The sequence below is a fragment of the Tachyglossus aculeatus genome, chromosome 11 (assembly GCF_015852505.1).
Source record: "Tachyglossus aculeatus isolate mTacAcu1 chromosome 11, mTacAcu1.pri, whole genome shotgun sequence".
In the NCBI taxonomy this organism is placed as follows: Eukaryota; Metazoa; Chordata; class Mammalia; order Monotremata; family Tachyglossidae; genus Tachyglossus; species Tachyglossus aculeatus.
This window is the reverse complement of record NC_052076.1, coordinates 40,010,802-40,034,953: the sequence shown is the minus strand read 5'-3', so window position 1 is coordinate 40,034,953 and position 24,152 is coordinate 40,010,802. Positions and strand designations below refer to the sequence as shown.

General features: G+C 41.5%; 1 protein-coding gene across 2 annotated transcripts in view; it reads right to left on the bottom strand.

The window, feature by feature from the left end:
* Positions 1 to 24,152, bottom strand: part of CDH13 (cadherin 13) — a 991,500-nt gene that overhangs the window by 19,029 nt on the left and 948,319 nt on the right. For both annotated transcript variants that reach the window (XM_038754876.1, XM_038754877.1), the window contains exons 12-13: positions 8,288 to 8,521; positions 3,806 to 4,024 (exon numbers count right to left, since the gene is read on the bottom strand). In XM_038754876.1, coding sequence (XP_038610804.1) covers positions 3,806 to 4,024; positions 8,288 to 8,521 — 453 coding nt within the window. The remainder of the gene's footprint in view (positions 1 to 3,805; positions 4,025 to 8,287; positions 8,522 to 24,152) is intronic.

The window sequence follows — 24,152 nt, the reverse complement described above, 5'->3', positions numbered from 1 at the left end:
TCCAAGAACATAACAGAGATTGAAATGTCTGGAGCAAATAGTCTTTAGATCTAACCAAGTCTAATTAAACATCCTTATTTTAAGTGATCTAAAAAAACTCCAGGTATTCACAATCATTACATTTTCTGAGGTGGGTAAAGGATGTCAGTTTAGCTTTAACTCTGCATCTTTCTGCTCTGTTGATGTCGAAGCTATTATTTAACATTGTCTGAACTTTTTGTGTGATTCAGTGCACAGCACTTCTAAGCCCGGAGATGACAAAATTTTGTAACAGCACACTGTCCTGAGCTGTGTCCCAAAATGGAAAAGAAAAATAGGAATACCCTTATTCCTCTGTTTGATTCCACTTCAAAAGAAAGGACTGCAGAATTTAGCCATAACTTCAATTAAAAACTATCCATTTAACTCATTTCTGATCATAAAGCTGGATTCTGTGTGATTCTACTTTTCTCCACACACCTGAAGCTTTTCACACTGCTTGACAAATTAATTTCATTGGAGTAAGGGACCATCCAAACACATTTAATTTCTCCCCATCACCTTTTCATTTCCTTTGCTCTCATTTCCTATTTGCTACTGATCAAATTCTTCACTGGAAAAAGTGCAGGTGATGAAAGCCTTATGATCAGTGAGCCAACGCTCAGGACATATGACCCAAAGGCCAGCTATAGAAATGCATCTGATGCATGTAGAAGCAGCATAGCCTAGTGAAAAGAGCATGGGCCTAGAAATCAGAAGACCTGGGTTCTAATCCTGGCTCTGCCATTTGTCTGCTGAGTGGCCTTGGGCAAGTCACTTAGCTCCTCTGTGCCTCGGTTTTCTTATAGGGAAAATGAGGATTAGATACCTGTTCTTCTTTCCTCTTAGACTGTGATCCCCATGTGGGACGGGGATGCTTATCTGGTCTGATTATACTACATCCAACCCAGTGCTTAGTACTGTAGTAAGTGCTTGGCATATAGTAAGCACTTAACAAATGCCATAATTATTATTATCATTCCCTTTGGGACAGTGTCTAGGAGACATCATTTAAAGCCCAGAAAACTAGGTGTGTTTGAGTGCTTATAAAGGAAACCAGCATCTGGATTTTTGAAATCTTGCTTAGAAAATGACTAAAACTCATAGTAGCCTGCAGTGCTGTTATGGATTCAGATAGTGCATTGGTATACCCTTTCTCCTTCACAGGCAACCTGTTTTTTTTAATGGTATTTGTTAAGCATTTACTACATGCCAGGCACTGTACTAAGGGCTAAGGTGGATATAAGTTAATCAGGTTGGACACCTGTCCATGGATGCGGTAACTAAGATATAGAGAGGTGAAGTGACTTGCCCAAGGTCACGCAGCAGACAGGTGGTGGAAAGGGGATTAGAACCCAGGCCATTTTGACTCCTAGGACAGTGCTCTATCCTCTAGGGCAGGCTGCTTCTCTTTTGAAATAGAGCTTCAAAGGTTTGGCCATGAGAAGATATGAGACTGCAGGCTTATAACAAGCCAGTTCTTTTAACCCTCTGGCTCACTGAAATGCCAAACCCACCTCACTGTGTGGTTTACCTCATTCACATAAAAAGATCCTGGATAAATGTGGATAGGAGCAATAAAGGGTTAGAAGGGATAAAAAAAAAGATGAGGATCTTTTAACTTGCCTCCAGCGATGGTGCATTTAATCTATTCAATAAACATGAAATTTCTCCTATTTGTGGCATCGTGGTTGTTGGTATGGAATGGATATGAGCCATTTTGAGCTAATTAATGGCAACTCTAAAAAGGTTTCTTGTGATTAAGCAAACCTGGAAAATATCATCTCATTCACAACGAGCATAATGTCCTCGGTCTGCCAAGATACTTAGCATCTGCTTTTTAATGCATGAAGATACCAGAATGTCAGGGCCCCAGAGAAGCCTGTGATGTTCAAATGTTTAAGCTTCCCTAGGGCAGAATCTCACAGAATCTCAGATGCAGTTTAATAATAACTGAGTGCTTATCATTTGCCAAGCACTCTACTAAACGCTAGGGTAGATACAAGATAGATAGATTGGACATAATCCCTGTCCCACTTGGTTTATTTTTCCTTGGAAAAAGTGTGAAGGTTCTAAACTATGGACACTTGCTTTATATGTGGGGGAGGCTTGGAGTGGGGGTAGGGGATTTTTATTCTCTTGTCATCAGCAATTAGAGTCCTGAAGCACCTTGTTTTAATACTCTAGTAGTCCAGCTAGTATATTCATCTTAAAATCCTATGTCATTGGTACAATCAAGATTTTAGTGGTATAAGGAAGCCTACCTTGGGGGCAGATTTCAGGGAGTTAGAAGGACTGAGATAGAAAGAGATTACTTCCTTTATTCATCTCATAACTCCCAGGTCTACAGCACTTATGTACATATCTATATTTATACTAATGTCTGTCTCCCCATCTAGACCAAAAGCTCATTGTGGACAGGAACTATATTATATTATTATATTGTCCTCTCCCTAGTGCTTAGTACAGTGCTCTGCACATGGTAAGTGCTCAATAAATACAAATGATTGATCCATTTATCACTGGTAGATGAACAACCTGGAAAAGGGCTCCCAAATTTTATTCCTTCTCTGACATAGGTGCCTAATGGCCCTGCGTACTCAAGCCATTGGACTTTGATACGATTTTGAATTCATGGAGATGAGGAGGTAGGAATGGAGGGTTTCAGGAGATGGATTCAGATAGCATTTCTTGCTACCAGCTGAAATGGTTACATTTAGCAGAAGATACCAAAAGAATCTGAGTTTCCATTTCCATGGTGAGTTAGATGTATCGTTCATGTACATTTTCCAGAGTATCAGCAGGCTAATTTATTCCCCTGATGCTACTAAAAGACATTTTTAATTGTTTGACAGTAAAAAAAAATTTCCTTGGGAAATTTTTATGACTTTTAATACTTTTAGCTTTATTTGCTCTATTTTTGTTCAAGAATGGAATGTGAATAACAGCCTCAGGTGAAATAAAGCAATATAACAAACTACACAATTTTGACAACCTGCAGTGTCTTCATTTCCTTATTTTGTCCCATGGATAAAGTCTGAGGTATATATACATATATGTGCATATATATACATATATATACACACACTATGTATACTTGTCTATGCATATATAAATACACACAAACACATATATACATTCCTCTCTCTCACTTTCCCATTAATAAGTAATCACATCTTTCTGGTGAAGGAAATTTTTAAGAATATCTCAGAAGCATCAGAGAGCTTGACTACCGAACACTGAACACAACAATCGTACACCAACTTCCCACCCCCGTATCTTTTGATTCCCAGGTCCCCAGACTATTTATCAGTAAACTCTAATTCCTAAATAAGGTCTAAGATTCCCTGTTGCCTGAGCTTTTTTCCCAATGGAAGAGAGAAAGAGAGAGATAGAAGGACAGTTGTAGGAGTGTAGGACAGCTACTGTTACTAGAATCTCCTGTTTTGAACTGAATGCACATAGGTAGAGGTAAAAGAAAAGGAGCCATATTGGAGGGTTGGTTGACTTTAACTGTTACTCTACCTCTGATTTCCTACTTTTATATTCCTTTTAAGACAGTATACTATTACTTCATCACTTGCGACTACGGGATTCCCTTATCTACTTTTAAATCCTTCCACTTGTTCCTCCCCAATATACTGAAACAAAGTTGTGACTGTGGTTTTTGGAATAATGTGAATTCCCCTCCCGCCGACCCGCCCAGAAAGGTGCACCACTGAATAGATGGAAGCATCCCGATTAAATCCGTTCTCCCCAGTTCTGCTTTGAATTTAGACCAACTTACAAAATAAACTGATGAGTGAAAAGAGAAGCGTTAAGGTCACGCTGACATGAAGGGCATCTGCTGCACTGCAGTCCATTTTGGATTTCTTGCAGGAACACACTTGTACTTTCAGTTCTATATTGCTACTCAGAGGAGGTTTTCCAGAATCTGACACCCAGACTGGGATGTTGTAATTAGCTTTCTTCAGGCTTTGAAGAAGGCTGACCTGGGCATGAGTATCTGCAAAGAAAAGGCGAGTATCAATTAGATATGTACACAGATTTTCTTAAGGAGAAGAAAGATAGTGCTTAGTTTGTTGGGATTTTGCTCTTCTGGGCTTGACTGTTTAGAGCTCTGGCAGAATTACAGTCACTGCAGACAAAGACAATAATAATGCCGTCCCACATTCAAAGTCATTACCAATTTAAAATGGAAAAGTATAACATTGCTTTATCCCCAGAGTCCCTTCCATTACAAATTCAGAATTGGGAAAGGGGTTTTACTAGTGAACCCTCGAGGTCTCCTGCCTGGGAGAAATGTGTTTACTCTACAAACAAATGTGAAAATACAGTTTAGACAACTAAGGGCAGGTATAAAGCATATGCATACAAAGGACTCCTCATCCCCTTAGCAAATGGAGGATTTTCTAAGTTTTTTTTTGCTCCAGAAGTTTGTTGTCTTTGCTTAAAGGATGATTTATTTAAGGGATAAAGAGCAGTTAGTGATTATCATTCAAGGACAAAACCAATAATTAAAAAGGACTATCGTTTGGAAATATTTGCTTTCAGGTTCCCAAATAGGTAGAAACCCTATGTTTTAGCCAACTGTCTCCTAGATACAAATACTCTTGTTGAAAAGAAAAAACAAAACATAGGACTAAAAATGAAAAATAATAATAATGGCATTTATTAAGCACTTCCTATGTGCAAAGCACTGTTCTAAGCTCTGGGGAGGTTACAAGGTGATCAGGTTGTCCCACGGGGGGCTCACAGTCTTAATCCCCATTTTACAGATGAGGTAACTGAGGCATAGAGAAGTTAAGTGACTTGTCCAAAGTCACACAGCTGGCAATTGGCAGAGCAGGGATTTGAACCCATGACCTCTGATGCCAAAGCCCGGGCTCTCTCTACTGAGCCACGCTGAGGTGTGATGTCTTCCAAGTCTGTTGGTAGTTCATCCTGTCAGATACCTTTCATTTCTTATAAGCAATAATGTAAACTAATGCTTTCCTGTGTTCAAAATTTGACCAGCACAGTGCTCCAGTGCTTAGAACAGTGCTTTGCACTTAGTAAATGCTTAATAAATGCTATCATCATCGACATATACATACATTTAAAATAGGGATAAAAATACAAATATGCTTACGTAATCAAGTAGCAGTGGGAATTCTAATAGGAAAATATGTTTTCATGTGTACAACTGTAAGTACTAAATTTCAAAGTGCTTACCCCTCTCCCCAGTCAGCTAAAAAGATACCTTGGGCCACAGTGAGAAGAATTGAGTAGTCATATTTAGTCAAAACATTTCAGAGGTTAAAGAGGAGAGGAAGAGAGATGTCATAATAACCTTTGCAGATCATCCCAAAGAGAGAGCTATGGGAACAGAGTACTAAAAGGTAAACAGGTAGTTATGCTAGCTTTCTGGTTTCACTGAAAAAGTGGGGGGAAAAAGAAGAAGGGACAGGAACCCAACAAACCTCTAAGGCTATTTTGCATATTAAACAGCTCTTGAATATGCTTAGAGTTCCCGTGGACCATAATCACCTTGATTCCTACTATTTCCACACCATTTAATTATGCCCGCTCCCCACAATCCGCAGTGCCAGGCATGCCCAGAAGCCACAGAGAGGAAAGAAGGCCTTTCTCCATGACAGTCCTCTTCAATTATTCCTCATCAGGTTTTTTGGGCCTGCTTCAAGCAGGGGGTCAACCCCAAGGGACCCACACTGCTTTGGATACTGCCTGCTCTGCAGGACCCTATCCCAACCTCCTTAATGCACTTTCAAGGAAATGTCGGAGTGGCTGCTGAGTGGTGGTTGCTGGTTTATGGCAGCTGTAATAATAATGATTGTGGTATTTGTTAAGTGCTTACTGTGTACCAAGCGAAATACCAGTTGCTGGGGTCGATACAAAATAATCAGGTTGATCATTCACGGTTCCTGTCCCACACTCATTCAGTGTGTGTCACCCCGCTCCTCAAAAATCTCCAGTGGTTGCTTATTAACCGCTATATCGAACAAAAACTTCTCACTATTGCCTTCAAAGTTCTCCATCACCTCCCTTTTCTCCTTCTACAGCCCAGCCAGCACACTACACTCCTCTGAGGCTAAACTTCTCACTGTGCCATGTTCTCTCCTGTCGCACCATTGACCCCTGGCCCACGTCCTACCTCTGGCCTGGAATGCCCTCACTCCCTATATCCGCCAATCACTCTTGCCCCCTTCAAAGCCCTACTGAAGGTTCACCCCCTCCAAGAGGCCATCCCAGACTAAGCCCCCTTTTCCTCAGCTCCCCCTCCTTTCCACATCACCTTGACTCACTCCCTTTGCTCTCCCCCTCCCACTCGCCCCACAGAACATGTATGTATAATAATAATAATTATTATTATGGTATTTGTTAAGTGCTTACTATGTGCCAAGCACTGTTCTAAGCACTGGGGAGGTTACAAGGTGATCAGGTTGTCCCAGGGGGGCTCACAGTCTTAATCCACATTTTACAGATGAGGTAACTGAGGCACAGAGAAGTTAAGTGACTTGCCCAAAGTCACACAGCTGACATATGGCAGAGTCGGGATTAGAACCCATGACCTTTGACTCCCACGACCTTTGACTCCTAAGCCCGTGCTCTTTCCACTAAGCCATGCTTCTTCTATAGGGATATATCTACATTTATATATATGCCTGTTTACTTGTTTTGTTGCCTGTCTCCCTCCCCTCTAGACTTTAAGCTTGTTGTGGCAGGGATTGTATCTATTGCTGAATTGCACTTTCCAAGCGCTTAGTACAGTGATCGGCACACAGTAAGTGCTCAATAAATACAATTTAATGAATGAATGCTCATGGAGAGACCAGGTATTAAATCCCCATTTTACAGATGAGGAAACTGAGAACCAGAGAATTAAGTGATCTGCCCGAGGTCACAGAGTAGACAAGGGGTGGATCTGGGATCAGAACCAGATCCTCCGATAACCAGGCCTGGGTTCTTTCCATTAGGCCACACAGTCATATGCTGGCTGTCCTGGCCCCAGCCCTTCAAAAGAGCTCTAGTAGTAGGGATAATTGGATTTATTGAGCTCCTACTAAATGAAATGCTTTGTACTAAGCATTTTTCATCCCTCACTTAAGTCTGCAAAGGAGTCTTTATGCAGCCTTATACTTCTCTCAGTAGGTAGAAGAATTACACAATAATTAACAGTCTTTCAATGCTCATGCCCCATGCGCGCCTTGAACATATGAAGATTAAATTCAGGAGGCTGATTCCTGAATGAATATATGTGTTTTTTTTATGAGCCAGACACCTGATCACATTGTAAATCTTCAATGGCTCCTCAAGCACTGTAATGGGTTTGGATGTCCTTCATTGGCCACAGAAGAGGTGGAAGAAAACACAGCCCTCTGTGTCTGTGCCTTTAGCAGCATGGTATAGGGGGTATAGCATGAGCTTGGGAGTCAGAAGGTAATGGGTTCCAATTTTGGCTCTGCCACACTTGGCTTCTGTGTGTAAATCACTTCATTCATTCATTCATTCATTCAATCTTATTTATTGAGCGCTTACTGTGTGCAGAGCACTGTACTAAGCACTTGGGAAGTACAAGTCGGCAACATATAGAGACGGTTCCTACCCAACAACGGGCTCACAGCCTAGAATGGGGAGACAGACAACAAAACAAAACATGCAGACAAGTGTCAAAATGGTCAGAACAAATAGAATTAAAGCTAGGTGCACATCATTAACAAAATAAAAAGAATAGTAAATGTGTACTAAACGTTTTCCAATGGCAGTTGACACTGTCCAAATATTTCCTACTCACTCCAGAGTATTTGAGTGTGTACTGTTTTCGTCACACTGAGTTAGGCCCTTGGAAGATAATAATAAACAAATGAAAGTTATCTCTGGGCCTCAGTAACCTCATCTGTAAAATGGGGATTGAGAATAGGAGCCCCATGGGACAGGGGCTATGTCCAATACAATTTGCTTGTATCCACCCCAGCAGTTAGTACAGTGCCTGACACGTAGTAAGGGCTTAACAAATGGCACAATTATTATTAGTAATAAACATGCATTATGTCTTAATTTCAGAATAAAAGCTTTCACCAACCCAAAACATTGGAGTAACAATGAAAAAAAAGTTGAAACCATCTTTTCAAATCCAAGATGGATACATGCATTTCCACCATTAAACTGCTCCATACAGCAGATAAGAATGCAGCACCAATCATGCAATTTAGAGTTTCAGAACAAGGTAACATATGTATTTACAATTTTCTTTTCTCAATTGACTTACCGTTGATCTTGTTGATCTTCCATACTTTATCGGGGCCAGCTTGCTTGCTCAGTTCAAACTTGAAAGGATCCGTGTTGGGATGAAGATCCTTATCTGAAGCTCCTAGGATGACCACGCTAAGATCTTTGGCATCATCACAAACTTTTGCTAGGGTCGGATAAATGAGGGGAGCATTGTCATTGATGTCCTCCAGGGTAATCTGCAGAGTCCCAGTACCAGTGGCTGGAGGGTTTCCTAGGGATAAAGAAAAAATGTAGTATTGAAACATTTGAAGTTTCCCAGGAACTCAACCTTAATTGTGGCATTTGGTAAGTGCTTATTATGTGCCAGGCACTGTACTATACACTGAGGGGAATACAAACAAATTGGGTTGGACAAAGTCCCACATCAGGCTTACAGTGTTAATCCTCATTCTACAGATGAGGTAACTGAGGCCCAGAGAAGTGAAGTGACTTGCCCACAGTCACACTGCTGACAAGTGGCAGAGCCGGGATTAGAACTCATGACCTTCTGAGTGACTTTATTGATTGCTTACTGTGTTCAGAGCACTGTACTAAGCACTTGGAAAGTACAATTCGGCAACAGAGAATTCTTACCCAACAATGGGCTCACAGTCTAGAAGGGGGAGACAGACAACAAAACAAAACAAAACAAGTAGACAGGCATCAATAGCATCAAAATAGGTAAATAGAATTATAGATATATACACATCATTAATTAAATAAATACTAGACCATGATGGAACATGACTAGCAGGAATGAAACCCCCCTTCTCTCCCACCAAACTGTAAGCTACATGTGGGCAGGGAACATTTCTACCAACTCTTTTATAATGTACTCTCCCAAGGGCTTAGCATGGTGCATGGCGTCCAGTAAGTGCCCAATAAATACGGTAGATTGATAGACTGGATGAGAGAACGTGAGTAATGCTGCAGAGACCACTAGCACCGATCAATCAATGGTGTTTACTGAGAACTTGCTGGGTATGGCACTGTATTGGGCCCTTGGGAGAGTCCAATGCAACAGCGTTGGTAGACACGTTCCCTGACTGTAAGGACCTTCAGTCCATCAACAGTTCCCTCTTGCTGGTTCTCCGTCCTGGAGCTTCAGGCCCCAGGATCCGCTGTCTGTCTCAACCGGAAACTCCACCTTCAATTTTCCCCTTTATGAAACCAAGACAAGTCAGAAAATACCAGTTGTCGTCCCTTAAAGACATCAGGTTTTTTTGTACAGACTCTAGGCATATTCATTCATTCATTCAATCATATTTATTGAGCGCTTAGTGTGTGCAGAGCCACTGTACTATGCACTTGGGAAGTACAAGTTGGCAACATATAAAGACAGTCCCTACCCAAAAATGGGCTCACAGTCTAGAAGGGGGAGACAGACAACAAAACAAAATATGTAGACGTGTCAGAGTCGTCAGAACAAATAGAATTAAAGCTATATGCACATCATTAAGTAAATAGAATAGTAAATATGTACAAGTAAAATAGAGTAATAAATCTGTACAAATATATATACAAGTGCTGTGGGGAGGGGAAGGAGGTAGGGCTGGGGGATGAGGAGGAGGAGAGGAAAAAGGGGGCTCAGTCTGGGAAGGCCTCTTGGAGGAGGTGAGCTCTCAGTAGCTGAGCTCTCAGCATATCAAAGACAACCACAAACTACCAGGGTTGAGCAATTGTTTCAATGAGTTTAAACACCTAAAAATTAATAACATCGAGACTCTAGGTACAAAAGCTCAAAGAAAATCAGAACTGGCTTCAGTACTATGTACAGTACTCAGTACTGCAGACTGTAAGCACCTTGTGGGTAAGCATTATGTCTATCAACTCTTGTATTTCCTCAACCGCTTAGTTCAGTGCTCCGCACACAGTAAGCACACAATAAATACCACAGATTGACTGAACAATAGTATTTAAAAAGTGAAATGACTTTCGGTGTGCATCAGAGAGATGTATATGTTTGTGGAATTATGTTTCATATCATATTAATCCCTTTTTAAGGTTCACTGAATTGAGACAATTCTTGTCTTTCACTTAGGGGACTGCATTTTAATCTAAGAAATCCTCAAATTGTCTGACGCTTTTGTGTGCCCAGTACTATGATTATTCCTGCACTATGGCTTACAGTCTGGGCTGGGGCCAGACATTTGTAGTCTCCTGGGGCCCAGCTAGCTTCCAGTATGTTGTAGATTGGCACTATGGGTGATGAGAGTCAAGTCATTCCCAGTAGGGAGCTCTCAATTCTGGAATGCATTGCCACCACTGACCGTCTGGACCACTCATCTTCCAAAAAACAGCACAAAAGTCCTCTGTTTCCTGGGGTATAGAGCTGCGGATGACAGCAGCAGAAGGAAAGCTGGATCAGGTATCTTTCCCCTTGACGTTTTGATAACTGACTGTTTCTCTCTAATACAAAAGCCATGTTCACTGTCTCGGGGGCTGAATGAGGATCTGCTTTCCCGTGTCTAAAAATAAAAACCAGAAAAGAATCCATACATGCTGAAAGAAAAAGAGACACCCAGATCGAAGCGTTCCAGACTTTCAAAACTAACACGCTTCCATTTATGAAGATGGGATAAAGGCTATGAGAGATGGGTATTGACCATGCAAAGGGCTACCCAGTGACATTTCAGCTGGGAAGTGTGGTCTCAGTTGATATCATTAATCCACCTAAAGTGGTGTAAGCAATAAATAGAGGCGAAGCTCTGCTTTCTGCATGACAATACATAGAAACACCCATCTTAAGTTGGAGAGTAAACACCCCTTGGCTGATATCTGACAAAATCCTAACAGGAATGTAATGTGATTAATCCTTAGGATGACAAATGTTTTCTAATGGTAACTCTTCATCTGTTTAGTCACATAAAAAATGAGAACAAATGCAGAACTGGGCTCAGTGATACCAGTGTATTTTCCCCCTCTGTCAGCACTAGTTTTAGGGTTGAGTTCCTTTTAATGGAAAAGAAATTATTTTTCACTTTTTATTGGGCTAATTGAATTTTCAGTATGAATCCAATGCATTTTTTGTTCTTGATATATTATTAACTGAAGTCACACAGCAGAATGAATAAATAGGCATTTGAGTATTTGAAATATGACTGTAAAAATCAGGCCTCCACACATTTAATTAAACTGCTGTCTTTACCTTTCTATGTATTATTTCCAGACGATCCTGATGATGTCTTATACACCGGCCTAATTTTTTTCCTTAAATCAGTTACAATATCTGCATTTGCTGTTGCAGTTCCAATTTACTCTCTAACTTCCTTGTTATTTATTGGATACATTTCCTTTTTTGCCTAACCTTGCTGTTTCAATATCTTTTAAATTATATTTCTAAGTGGTCAAAGACAGGGACCGTTTCTTCAATTTCTATTGTGTGTTTCTGAGAACCCAGTACACAAACTCTGCACACTATAGCAGGGGATCAATAAAAGCTATTGATGATTATAACCTTGAATCGCTTCAGGACCGGCCCTCAGATGACCTACATTGAGGGAAAGAAAATGACCACTTTTATCTGGGTGACTTATTCTCTCACCTTGATTTACTTAGAATGAACGGAATGAAGATATAGGAGTTGATTTATAGGGCAAATGAAATAAAGAAAGAAGTCACAACCTGAGGTTGGCCTCAATAATTGTTTGAGCCCTTCAATATCTTACAGGTTTATAGTCTTACCTCCCCAACTGCTGACAGCAGAGTCAGCAAGCATTGGTGTGGCTTTTATCTCCCCTCCCATGGTTAAGTGTCCTGCCAAGCCCTATGGCCCAAGACAGAGAGATCTTCCCTCAGCTACCCTGCCCTCCCCAGACCCCCTGGCCCCTATCTGCCAAGCAGGGGGTAAAGAAACAACACCCAGAAAGTGATGATCATCTGTCACTAAATCCTGTCAGTACAACCTTCACAACATCGCTAAAATCCACCTTTTCCTGTCCTTCCAAACTGCTCCCACATTAACCCAAGCACTTATCCTATCCCACTTTGATCACTACATCAACCTCCTTGCTGAACTCCCTTCCTCCTGTCTCTCCCCACTCCATCCTGTATTTCACGCTGCCGCCTGGATTATTTTACTACAAAAACATTCAGTTCCTGTTTTCCCACTCCTCTGAACCTTCAGTGGTTGCCCATCCACCTCCGCATCCGACAGAAACTCCTTACCATTGACTTAAGTACCACTGCCTTTCAGAGAAGCACATGGTGCAAGAGCACAGGCCCGAGAGTCAGAAGGTCATGGGTTCTAATCCCAGCTCTGCCACTGGTCTGCTGTGTGACTTTACATAAGTCACTTAACTTCTCTGAGCTTCAATTATCTCATCTGTAAAATGGGGATACAGACTGTGAGCCCCACATGGGACAGGGACTGTGTCCAACCCGCTCTGCTTGTATCCACCCCAGCGCTTAGTACAGTGCCTGGCAATAGTTAAGGACTGAACGAATACCATCATTATTTTTATTATTTTAAGCACATCACCCCCCTGACCTTATCTTCCTGGTTCTCTACTACAACCCAGCCTGCACACTTTGCTCTTCTGATGTCAACCCAATTACTGTACCTCAAACTCACTTATCTTGCCGCCAATAAGCAGGCCCATGTCCTGCTTCTGGCCTGGAGCTCCCTCCCTCTTCATATCTGACATTCACTCTCCCCATCTTCAAAGTCTTATTAAAAACATATCTTCCCCAAGAAGCCTTCCCCATCTAATCCTCATTTTGTCTTCTCCCATTCCCTTCTGCATCGCCCTTGTACTAGGATTTACACCTTTAACTCACCCCTCCCTCAGCCCCATAGCACTAATGTACGTATCTGTAATTTATTTATATAAGTGTCTGTCTCCCCCTCTAGTTTGTAAGCTCATTGTGGGCAGGGAATATGTCTACCAACTCTGATGAATTGACTCTTCCTAGCACTTAGAACAGTGACTGGCACACAGTAAGCGCCCAATAAATGCTAGTGATGATGATGATGTGGGTGGCTGGAGGTAGGTCAGGAGCTACAAAATTTCTGAAGAGATGCCAGGGGCCATATCTGTTCTCCTGCTCCAGGCTTTATCTACTCACTCTGGTGTACCGAGAAGGCCAGGAAGTCCACTGCCTTCTTCCGTCTCTCCAGCTGCAGCCAGGCTTGGCAATCTGGGAGATGGGGCAGGGGAGTTGGTGGGGGTAAGAGGGAGGTGTCTCTCCTGTCCAGCCCAGCCTGGTTGGCTAAGTGGTTTCCTACCCTCCCAGGTGCAAGGGACTAGGATTGAGCTCATGAAACAATAGTGGCCCCTCCCTTTTATGTCCAGGAAAGAAATTAATCTAGAGCAGGCATTTTCAACGAGGCAGTACTGTTAGGTTCAAGTGGCCTAGTGAACCTAGGCCAGAACTGGGGTTCTAATTCCAGCTCTGCCCTTTCCTGCTGTTCAATATGCTTAACATCTCTGTGCCACTGTTTCCTCATCTGTAAAATGGGGATTAAATCCTACTCCTTCCTGTGAGCATCACGTGGGACAGGGACTGTGTCTTACCTGATTACATTGTATCTACTCCAGCACTTAATACAGTGCTTGGTTTATAGTATACACTCAACAAATACCATTATTATTACTATAACACAACAGAGAATTTTGTGTCACAAGTAATGCATCTACCAATTTTGTTGCATTGTACTCTCCCAAGAACTTAGTACAGTGCTCTTCACCTAGTAAGTGCTCAATAAATGTGATTGATTGATCAATAGAAGCAGTGTGGCTTAGTGGAAAGAGCACAGGCTTGGGAGTCAGAGGTTGTGGGTTCTAATCCTTGCTCTGCCACTTATTAGCTGTATGACTTTGGGCAAGTCACTTACCTTTTCTGTGCCTCAGTTCCCTCATCTGTAAAAGGGGATTAAGATTGTGAGCCCCAGGTGGGACAACCTGATTACCTTGTATCTACCCCAGTGCTTAGAACAGTGCTTGGCACATAGTAAGTGCTTAACAAATACCATTATTATCATTATTATTATTATTATTGATTATTGAGGCCATGTTGATTCAGTTCTTTGGTGAAATGCAAGGGTGCATCTCTTTGAAAATTTCATCTGCAGTTGACTGTCATTTCAACCAACAACATCCAACAAAGTTTCATTGGGGTATGATTTTGAAAAGTGTGTTCATTATTTTATCTACACTGAAGCTCATTTCATATCACATATTTTCAGAATAACAGGTATACATCCAGAATACCCAGAGATATATGAAATAAGAGATTTTACAGGATGTGGAACCCAGCACTAACTACTATTCCTTTCACTTCTCTTTTGCTCTTCTAGCTCTTTATTTTAGGATGACAGGCAAGCACTCGCTGCCTGAAGGCAAACCCCTGGGTCTCGAGGATATCTCAAAGATCCTCTACCCTATAATTTTGTCATTAATTAATCCCATAACCAGAGCTCAGCAAATGTTGGCTTAGTTCACCAGTCATACAAAATTACCACTCTTCAGATGCTCTTGGCTTCTTCTCTATTTGTTTGTATTAGTTTATTTGATGGCTTCTATCATTAGCTCTTTGTTTCTGCTGCTGTTTGCTAATTGCCCATATAATTGAAAGGGTAGTGCCTCCTCTACTTTGATTTTTCCCCATCTGTGACAAGTAACCATGTTTATTGGCTAGGAAAACCCACTTGCATCTGGAGGAGGAGGGTGATATTGCAGAACTCTCCCTCAAGAACCATGGTAAGGGTCCCTGTCCTGAAACCTGAGGACTGAGATCTTGCTTAGAGGAACTGATGTCTTCCAATCAATCAATCAATTGCATTTATTGAGTGCTTACTGGGTGCAGAGCATGGCATTAAGCCCTTGGGAGAGCACAATACAATAGCGTTGGTAGACACATTCCTTGCCCACGATAAGCTTACAGTATAGAGGGAGAGAAAGACATTAATATAAACAAATAATTATTCTGGTATGTACATAAGTTCCATGAGGCTGAGGGTAGGGTGAAAAACAAGTGTCCAGAGAGTACAGATCTAAGTGCACAGATGACACAGAAGGGAAGGGGAATAAGGGAAAAGAGGGCTTGGTCAGGGAAGGCCTCTTGGAGTAGATATGACCTTAATAAGGCTTTGAAGATGGAGAGAGTCGGGGGGTCTTACATATATGGGTGGAATTAGGGGGTTCCCATGCCAGATGGGGAAGGGGTTGGCAGTGAGATAGATGAGATCAGGGCACATTGAGAAAGCTGGCACTAGAGAAGCAAGGTGTGTGGGCTGCATTGAATCACTGCCATTACTGCTTCAAGTTCTCTCTATTGAATGTAGGTGGAGATGTGGACACACAAATATTTATAAACATGACACCAACACATGCATTTTGCAGACAGAGCTGAGTTATAAGACATAGCCTACTGTCTAACAGGTAAATCCCGCAGAGGATGTGATTGTAACTTTAGAAGTAGGCAGTAAAAATTTCATTTCAGTGCAATAGGTTCATGGCAGTTTGGCAAATTAATGTGTTATTATATAAAGCAAAATAGGGCAGTTAAAATGTGACCATTCCAGCAAATTTCTGCCATCAGACGATTTCCCTGTGGAAATGGGGCCTCTTGGCTATTGCTTTAACTCCATTTTCTAATTTAATATAGTGTCAGTGTTAGAAGGCGGCAAGGTTATGTCAGCACTTCCACTGCAAAACCTGGTTTTCACAGACACACAATTCAGCCATGAAAATATTTGAAACGAAAACTCTGGTTTCAGGTATTTTCCATTTGTTCTATAGAAATGGCATATCAGTAATCCAGGCAGATAATCTGTTTATGAACAATTTCATTTGTCAGTTTCCGAGCACCCAGAGGAGCTTTCATAATTTAATTTTTCGGGCATAAGGGAAATACTCAAAATGAAAGGAAAATAAAATGAACATGCCCCCTTCGGGAATAAAGTAGTTACTCTCCTGCAAAACATTTTGTGATCTTCAATGAGAGCTTCACTGCTTTAGATAATTTTGAGCTTTGATCTAGAGGACAAAATTTAGAAACAGATTAGTGTATGGGTGAGTGTCATCACGTTGGGTATTAAAACTTAAACCGTGGTTCCCACGCATGGTGAGTAAAAGGTTAGTTTTGCCATGGGACTTTATTTTGGAATTCTGCTTTGAATTTTTCTATTTCACCGCTTTCTTCTTTCAAGTCTCTCAAGAAACATTTCTTTACCCTAATCCCAACTCTGCAATGGGACTGTCAATGGAAGCCTTACATGTGGGGGAAATAATAATAATTGTGGTATTGGTCCAGCATTTTCTCTGGGGTAAGGGCTAGGGTAATAACAATAATAATAATGATGGCATTTATTAAGCGCTTACTGTGTGCAAAGCACTGTTCTAAGTGCTGGGGAGGTTGCAAGGTTATCAGGTTGTCTCACGTGGGGCACACGGTCTTAATCCCCATTTTACGGGTGAGGTAACTGAGGCCCAGAGAAGTTAAGTGACTTGCCCAAAGTCACACAGCTGACAATTGGCAGAGCCGGGATTTGAACCCATGACCTCTGACTCCAAAGCCCGTGCTCTTTTCACTGAGCCACGCTGCTAGATACTCAGGTAGGACAGTCCCTGCCCCATAAGAGGCTCACAGTCTAAGTAGGTGGGAGAAAGAGTAATTAATGCTCAAATTACAGATGAGGAAACTGAGGCACAGAGAAGCTACATGATTCTGCTCATGGTCACCCAGAAGACAGTGACATAGCTGTGATTAGAACCCAGGTCCTCTGACTGCCAGGACCATGTTCTTTCCACTAGGCTACACAGCTTCAAGAAAGATGAATGTGTCCTTCACACCCGTTGTTGGGTAGGGACTGTCCCTATCTGTTTCTGAATTGTACTTTCCAAGCACCTGGTACAGTGCTCTGTATATACTAAGCGCTTAATAAATATGATTGAATGAATGAATATGTGCCTCATAAAGGTATCTCGACATTGTCCAACTGGAAGGGGACTAGACTGGACCATGCTGGGGTAGGACCAGCAACCCCGCACAAGAGCTAATTCTGCCCTTCCCTAGCCTGGACAGCAGCCTTTGAAGTGGGCACACACAGAAGCGAGTTCTGGCTTGGCGGCCTAGCGGAAGGAACACAGGCCTTGGAGTCATGGGTTCTAATCTCAGCTTGTCCATTTGTCTGCTGTGTGACCTTGGGCAAGTCACTCAATTTCTCTGTGCCTCTTGTGCAAAATGCGTTTTCAAGACTAGTCTCTCTCTTAAACTGTGATTCCCATGTGGGACTGGATCATCTTGTATCTACCTCAGCATTAAGTACAGTACATAGTAAGTACTGAAAAAATAATAATAAGCCTCCCCAGCCAAGTGTAAACACAACAGCAGGAGATAATCTAGAAACAGGAGATGCAGGCTCATTTCCCCAAGCTACTGTTCTTTTCCCATACAGCCCAGACAAATTACTCTGCTGAGGCTCTTCTGTCCTCCCAGTCCTCACTCTAGCTGCAACTTTTTTTCACTTATAAGACTATCAGGGCCAGTTCTGCCCTGATAGTCGCAGTTCTAGACTGTGAGCCCACTGTTGGGTAGGGACCATCTCTATATGTTGCCAACTTGTACTTCCAAGCGCTTAGTACAGTGCTCTGCACACAGTAAGTGCTCAATAAATATGATTGATAGATTCTGCCATAGCCAGCATGGAAATAAACCCAGCTTAGCATTTATGTAATATTGCAAAACGGAAAAGCTTAACGGAATGTTTTTTGGAAGCCACTCTGGGACCACACACTGAGAAAGAGTGAATCCAAGCCACCCAAAGTTTTATGTCCCTTGTGCCACCAACCCCTTCTTAGAAAGGTGTGCTTCACTTTCCATATTTCCAGTTTACATTTGAAACAACCTTGCTGGGTTGTAAAATTGAAGGGTTTTATTTTTGCAATAGCTTAACCCATGAGTGCACAATTTCCGATAGAAGAATGAGATTTCAAAGTGAAGAAACGAATGCTGCGGTACCAAGGAGACAGTTGGAAGCTCTGCCTCGCCAAAAGTTCTTTGGGAAGATAGGTTGTAATCTCCTTTGTGCCCATTAATGAGGGTCTTGTTCTCAGGGTGAAACATCAAAACCTTGGACTTAAAGCCTGGACATTACATTTTTTTTTTTCCATTTTATATCTGAGGCTTTTGGTCACAGTGTGCCTGCCATGTGTTTAGCCATGTGGGCGTTTGTCTGCCTTTTCGTATGTGTGAGAGTGTTACTTTCATCCATATAACATTCTAAGGGACCAGGTAGAAAGGTATGTGATATGTTAACCTGCTTTCAGGAGTAACTTGTTGTTTTTGTCCAACAGTTACTGAGCACCTGTGTCATACTCTATTCCGAGAGGGTAAAAGTCTCTTCTAGGCAGTGTAAGCCACTAGTATCTTAAAATACATAACACTACTAGGTGCTGTCTTAGGCAATGGGACAAATAGGGCCTAATTAATAATAATAATGATGGTATTTGTTAAGCGCTTACTATGTGCCAAGCACTGTTCTAAGTGCTGGGGGAGATACGAGGTAATCAGGTTGTCCCACGAGGGGCTCAGAGCCTTCATCCCCATTTTACAGCTGAGGTAACAGGCACAGAGAAGTAAAGTGACTTTCACAAGGTCACACAGCAGATGAGTGGCAGAACCGGTATCAGGACCCACAACCTTTTGACTCCCAGCCAGACCCCCCACAGACCACCCACAGAGTGATAGGGTGAGCCCACTGTTGGGTAGGGACTGTCTCTATATGTTGCCAATTTGTACTTCCCAAGCGCTTAGTACAGTGCTCTGCACATAGTAAGCACGCAATAAATACGATTGATGATGATGATGATGATGATAGGGTGGTGGTCGTGGGGGGGAGGGTTGGTGGACAAAACTCAATCTTGGGTCAGGGCTGACCAGAGCTGGGGCGGAGGCGGCGGGGGTGGAGTAGGGGAGGGGGCAAGGTACACTGGGGGGAGCAGCAGAGCGGCTTACTAAATACCATTAAAAAATGATTTGAGAGCACTATTCTAAAACACCAGTAGCCTAATGGATCTTAAGTCAATAATCTTTAGGCTGTATTGGGATTATTACAATGAAATAATAATACCTCTGACATTTATTAAGCAGTTACTGGGAGCCAAAGCACTGTGAAAATGGTAAAGTGAGTTCCTTAAGAGCAAACTAGGAAGACTTGGAAAAAAGCCCTAGGCTTTTGCTTGCTAGTCCCAGATCCATCTTAATAGTTCTTTGGTGGAGTTTCCCGTCATTAATGCTTCCAACCGTATGGTATATTTGGCCCCCCAGAGTTTTTTTCCTCTCTGTATTATTGGTCTGTTGAGAGGCTGGGCCAGGTGTGGAGATAAAACCAGAGTCCCTGGACAGGCATTCTCCCCAACTGAACATCCCAATTTAGAATATTGTGTGTTTATGATGAAACTCTCCACCACAAATGAGGATGGATCAAGAAGAAAATGCCCTAAACGCTGCTTACCTCAAGCAAAGCTGGCTCACCAGACTATTATGACTGGTGGGTTTAACTTTGTTTTGTGAAAAGTCATAGGGAGGGTCCTAAGACACAAACCCCTGGATCATGGCCCAAGAGGATGGTAAGGGCACAGCAGTTGTCTGAAAAGAGGAATGGTGTTAATTGTATGTGAGCTGTTCAGCCTTGGAATCAATAGTTTCAAACTACGCGAAACCAGCAAACCCAATGCAGGGTCACTTTAGCAGCATGGCTCAGTGGAAAGAGCCCGGGCTTTGGAGTCAGAGGTCATGGGTTCAAATCCCGGCTCTGCCAATTGTCAGCTGTGTGACTTTGGGCAAGTCACTTAACTTCTCTGTGCCTCAGTTACCTCATCTGTAAAATGGGGATTAAGACTGTGAGCCTCCCGTGGGACAACCTGATCACCTTGTAACCTCCCCAGCACTTAGAACAGTGCTTTACACATAGTAAGCACTTAATAAATGCCATTATTATTATTATTATTTAGCATAGATGCTAATTCCACTTCCGAAAAGACCTCTACCTTCTGGGTGATGGAATTCAGATTAATTGTTTGCAATCAACTAGACCTTTGTCTTAAGGCTGCCAAACCCGTCAGGATGCTAGTGACCATCTGATGACTTTAAATATATCCACCCCTTAAAATGAAGACCAAGTCCATTACCATCAGTATCTGCAAAGGACGCACAAGAGAGGGAATTAGTCAAATTCAAAGTGGCAGCAGCATCTGGCAATCTGATTTTCATGTTGAATTTTACTGTGTGTAGGCAGTGGTGATGAAAAGCTAGGAAAGTCATCGAACCTGATCAGATAAAAAAGCAAAATAGCAGCAATCTCCTCCTTCTCAGTAATAGTGTCCGGCATGACTGCTTAATCATGGAAGGGGTCAGGGCTCAGAGAGGGAGAGGGTGAAGCTTGAAAGAGCAGCAGCTTGGAAAAGGAAAAGTGTGGCCTAGGGGAAAGAGGACAGGCTTGGGAATCAGGAGATCTAAGTTCTAGCTTCCCTGTGCCTCAGTTTCCACATCAACAAAGTGGGGATTAAATACCTATTCGCTCCCTCCTCTGGGCTGGAATTCCCATATGACTCGATGAACACGTATAGGATGGGAGGAGGATTGGGGAGGGAGGAAAGGGAGATCCTTTCTACCTCATGGAGAAGCATCACTAGATCTACCTTGAAAAAGAAGGGTTTCATTGAGGTGTTTCATTACTCAACTGTAATTTCCAAAATGAAATTTACTTTTGAGAAACTGATCAGATATTCACTATCACTGTTGTAGTTTCAAGTTTCAGCCAAAAGTAGTCACACAGTTTTCACAGTAGCTATCCCTTCAAGGGATGGTTCTACGGGGATTTATGTGGAGCAAAATTCATTTCACTTTATTGGCTTATTTTAGTGTTTCATCTTATTCCTTGTGTTGTATTTAATGTTTGCAAGTGGTAAAGGGCCCAAAAGAGGAAATACATCTGGATTTTTGAGTCTTTTTAGATAATGCTGCAGATCTATAGGAATATTTTTTTCCATACTATAAGGCATCTTTTCTCTGGAAACATGTGCACTGCAAATTTTATTTCAGGGAATGAATACATTGCAAAACCTCTTCATTAGAATAAATGACTCAAATAACAAAATATCTGACATAAAAAGAGGTTGCATGACATTCAGGCAAGGTCTAACAAAGTGAATGGGATAACAGAGGTGGTTATCAAAATAATTTTAAGTGAAAATTAAAATTTTAATGGAACATTCAGTTAAAATAATTTTACCTGAAACATGGCACAATTTTTTTTCCTTTCTTAAATCACCTGGTTATATTTCTCAATGGCTTTTTGCTAGCATAGACCTATTGCTAGATAAAACAAGTCAAAGATTCTCATTTAATTTCTAGGACAGGCACATTCCCATAAATTATTCCAGTATTGTTGTTGAATCAATTAATAGCACTGGGCCACTACTGTGTACAGAGAATTCACTGTACTAAATATATGGATAAGTACAATGGATGTCAGAAACATCGTCCCTGCCTTCTACATTTACTATCAATTTATTGCATTAATGAAAATATTCACCCAACAGTGCCCCTGAAATTTACTTCAAATGCAAACAACTCCTGTTCCAATATGTAAGAAATACTCCTGAAATTACCACTTGTTGAAATAAATGAATTTATGTGGATCTGCAAAGAGCAAATATTTACTATATCCAATTATTACTGAAAAATACCATCCATTTAATATGCAGTTTTCTGTTATTTGCTTTAAAAACGTGATTCTGCAATAACAGAGTTTTGAACAATATTTTCTGGTGTTACATACATTACTGGAACTTGAAATACCAGGAAAAGATGGATGCATCTTCAATTTATTTTTTTCTTAATTAATACAGGGATTAGTATTAGGGGTGCAAAACTGTCTTAATTGAGTTGCCATAGTAACTAATTGCCTGATTCCATCCAAAATAGCATGTTTTAGGTGGAATTAATTGGTAGTAATTCAATTATAAGCACTATGAAGCCCAAAGACAGGTTACACTACATAGAAAGAGAAATTCAAATCTTAGATTCTTATACATCTCTCTTTGTTCAAGCATTTATTTTTAATTCTTTCAAGAATAACTAAATTTTACTTTTCCCTTTTATTTTTAATGACTGAAAATATTGAGGTTTGAAAAATTAATTTCAATTTGAATCAGGTGGGACCTGTACTGTCTTTCAAGCAGGGCCTGGAAAAATATGAAAATCTAGAGCTAGGGCCTCATAAATCAGAACTCAGTACAGGGATGGGCAAATTGTGGTTTGCAGCCTCAAGTGTCTGCTCTTTCACATGTTTGGCTTGGGGTTCATTATTTATTTTTTCTGCAGTGACCAGCTCCACTCACCATTCCCAACTTCAGGTTCCTGGCTGTCTCCTTAGTTCTGCCACTCACTGACACACTCTTCCTCTCCCTATCAGAAATAAATGCTCTTTGCCACTCACCACTGCCCCTAAATCCTTTCAATACCACCCCTGGAGTTTCTGCTCACCAATTTGATCTGTATCTCATGGCCATAATATGTTTTGTATTGCAGCTATTCAGTTCATGGGTCTTGGCCACCCTTACTCTAGAACATTGTAGAATGGTGATGCTGATGCCACACCTTCCCCTCAGTCATACTGGAAGTAACAAAATATTAGTCCTGTAGCTTCCTCATGGGATACAGTTAGGTGTATTTTGAAATAATTCGGCTTGTCCCTTTATTGTCAGTTTCTCTGACAATGAATTGCTTTGTAAGAATTTCTGGACTTTGAATTTAGATAGCATTTTTACATTACTTCGAAACAGTGTCTAATCGGTAAACAGTTCTTTAAGTCATCTTTGCCCAGGGTCAAATTATCCCAGGGCAGAGAAATTCCAATTGGGCCTGGCAAAGCTGGAAGAGATTAGTTTGAAAAAAAGGAGGGGAAGGGAAAGGCCTTTCAGAAGAAATGCTTTCCAGGTGGAGCTTGTAAGGATTAGTGGTGACTTGTGTGAGATTACAAAAGAATGGGTTTGGGGACAGGCCATGCCTCCTTCAGCTATCTCTTCTCCTCTTGCCTTATGGGAAAGTGCAGGCTATTCTGTGAGCAGTGAACAGCTAGTCCTTCAAGACATGCCAAACCTGTCTTTGCTTCGCAAAAATCCAGGTACTTGAATTTTCACATTCTTCAAAATCAGGGGAAATCTGGCTCTCTGTAACCTTGATTGTTTATTTAAAAATGAGAAATGTTCCTCTTTCACAGACAATTATCTTGGAGTTCTGACAAAGGCTGGCAGCAAAAATGCTTTGAGAAAAGGTTGTTAAAGAATCACTGAACCAAACTCATCCTCCCAAGAGGAAAAAGGCAGCAGGAACATGGAGTCAACAGGAGAATGGAGCCTACTGAATGGGGAAAACCAGTCTCAGTCTCTGTCTCTCCCTCTCTCTCTTTATTCTTTCTAAATAGAGCTGAACATGCTCATTGGAGGTTTTAGATCAGAAGTGTCTACTATTAAGCATTTAACAATGTAGAATAAAGAAAGCAAGGGGGTGAACAGGAAGGGAAATAAGTTAGATTTGGGGGAAAGTCTGGAGTGTCTAGAGTCCCCTCTCTCAGTCAGTTGTATAAATTGAGCACTTACTGTGTACAGGGCACTGTACTAAGTGTCTGGGAGAGTACAATACAACAACAGGGCAGACACATTCCCTGCAATGAGCTAGTGGGAAGACAGATGTTAATATAAATAAATTATGGATATGTACATAAGTTCTATGGGGTGGTGGGGAGTGAATAAAAGGAGCAAGTCAAGGCAATGTAGAAGGGAATGGGAAAAGAGGACATGGGGACTTAGAGAAAGGCTCAATAAGGCTTTGAAGTGGGGGAGAGTCTGTAGGAT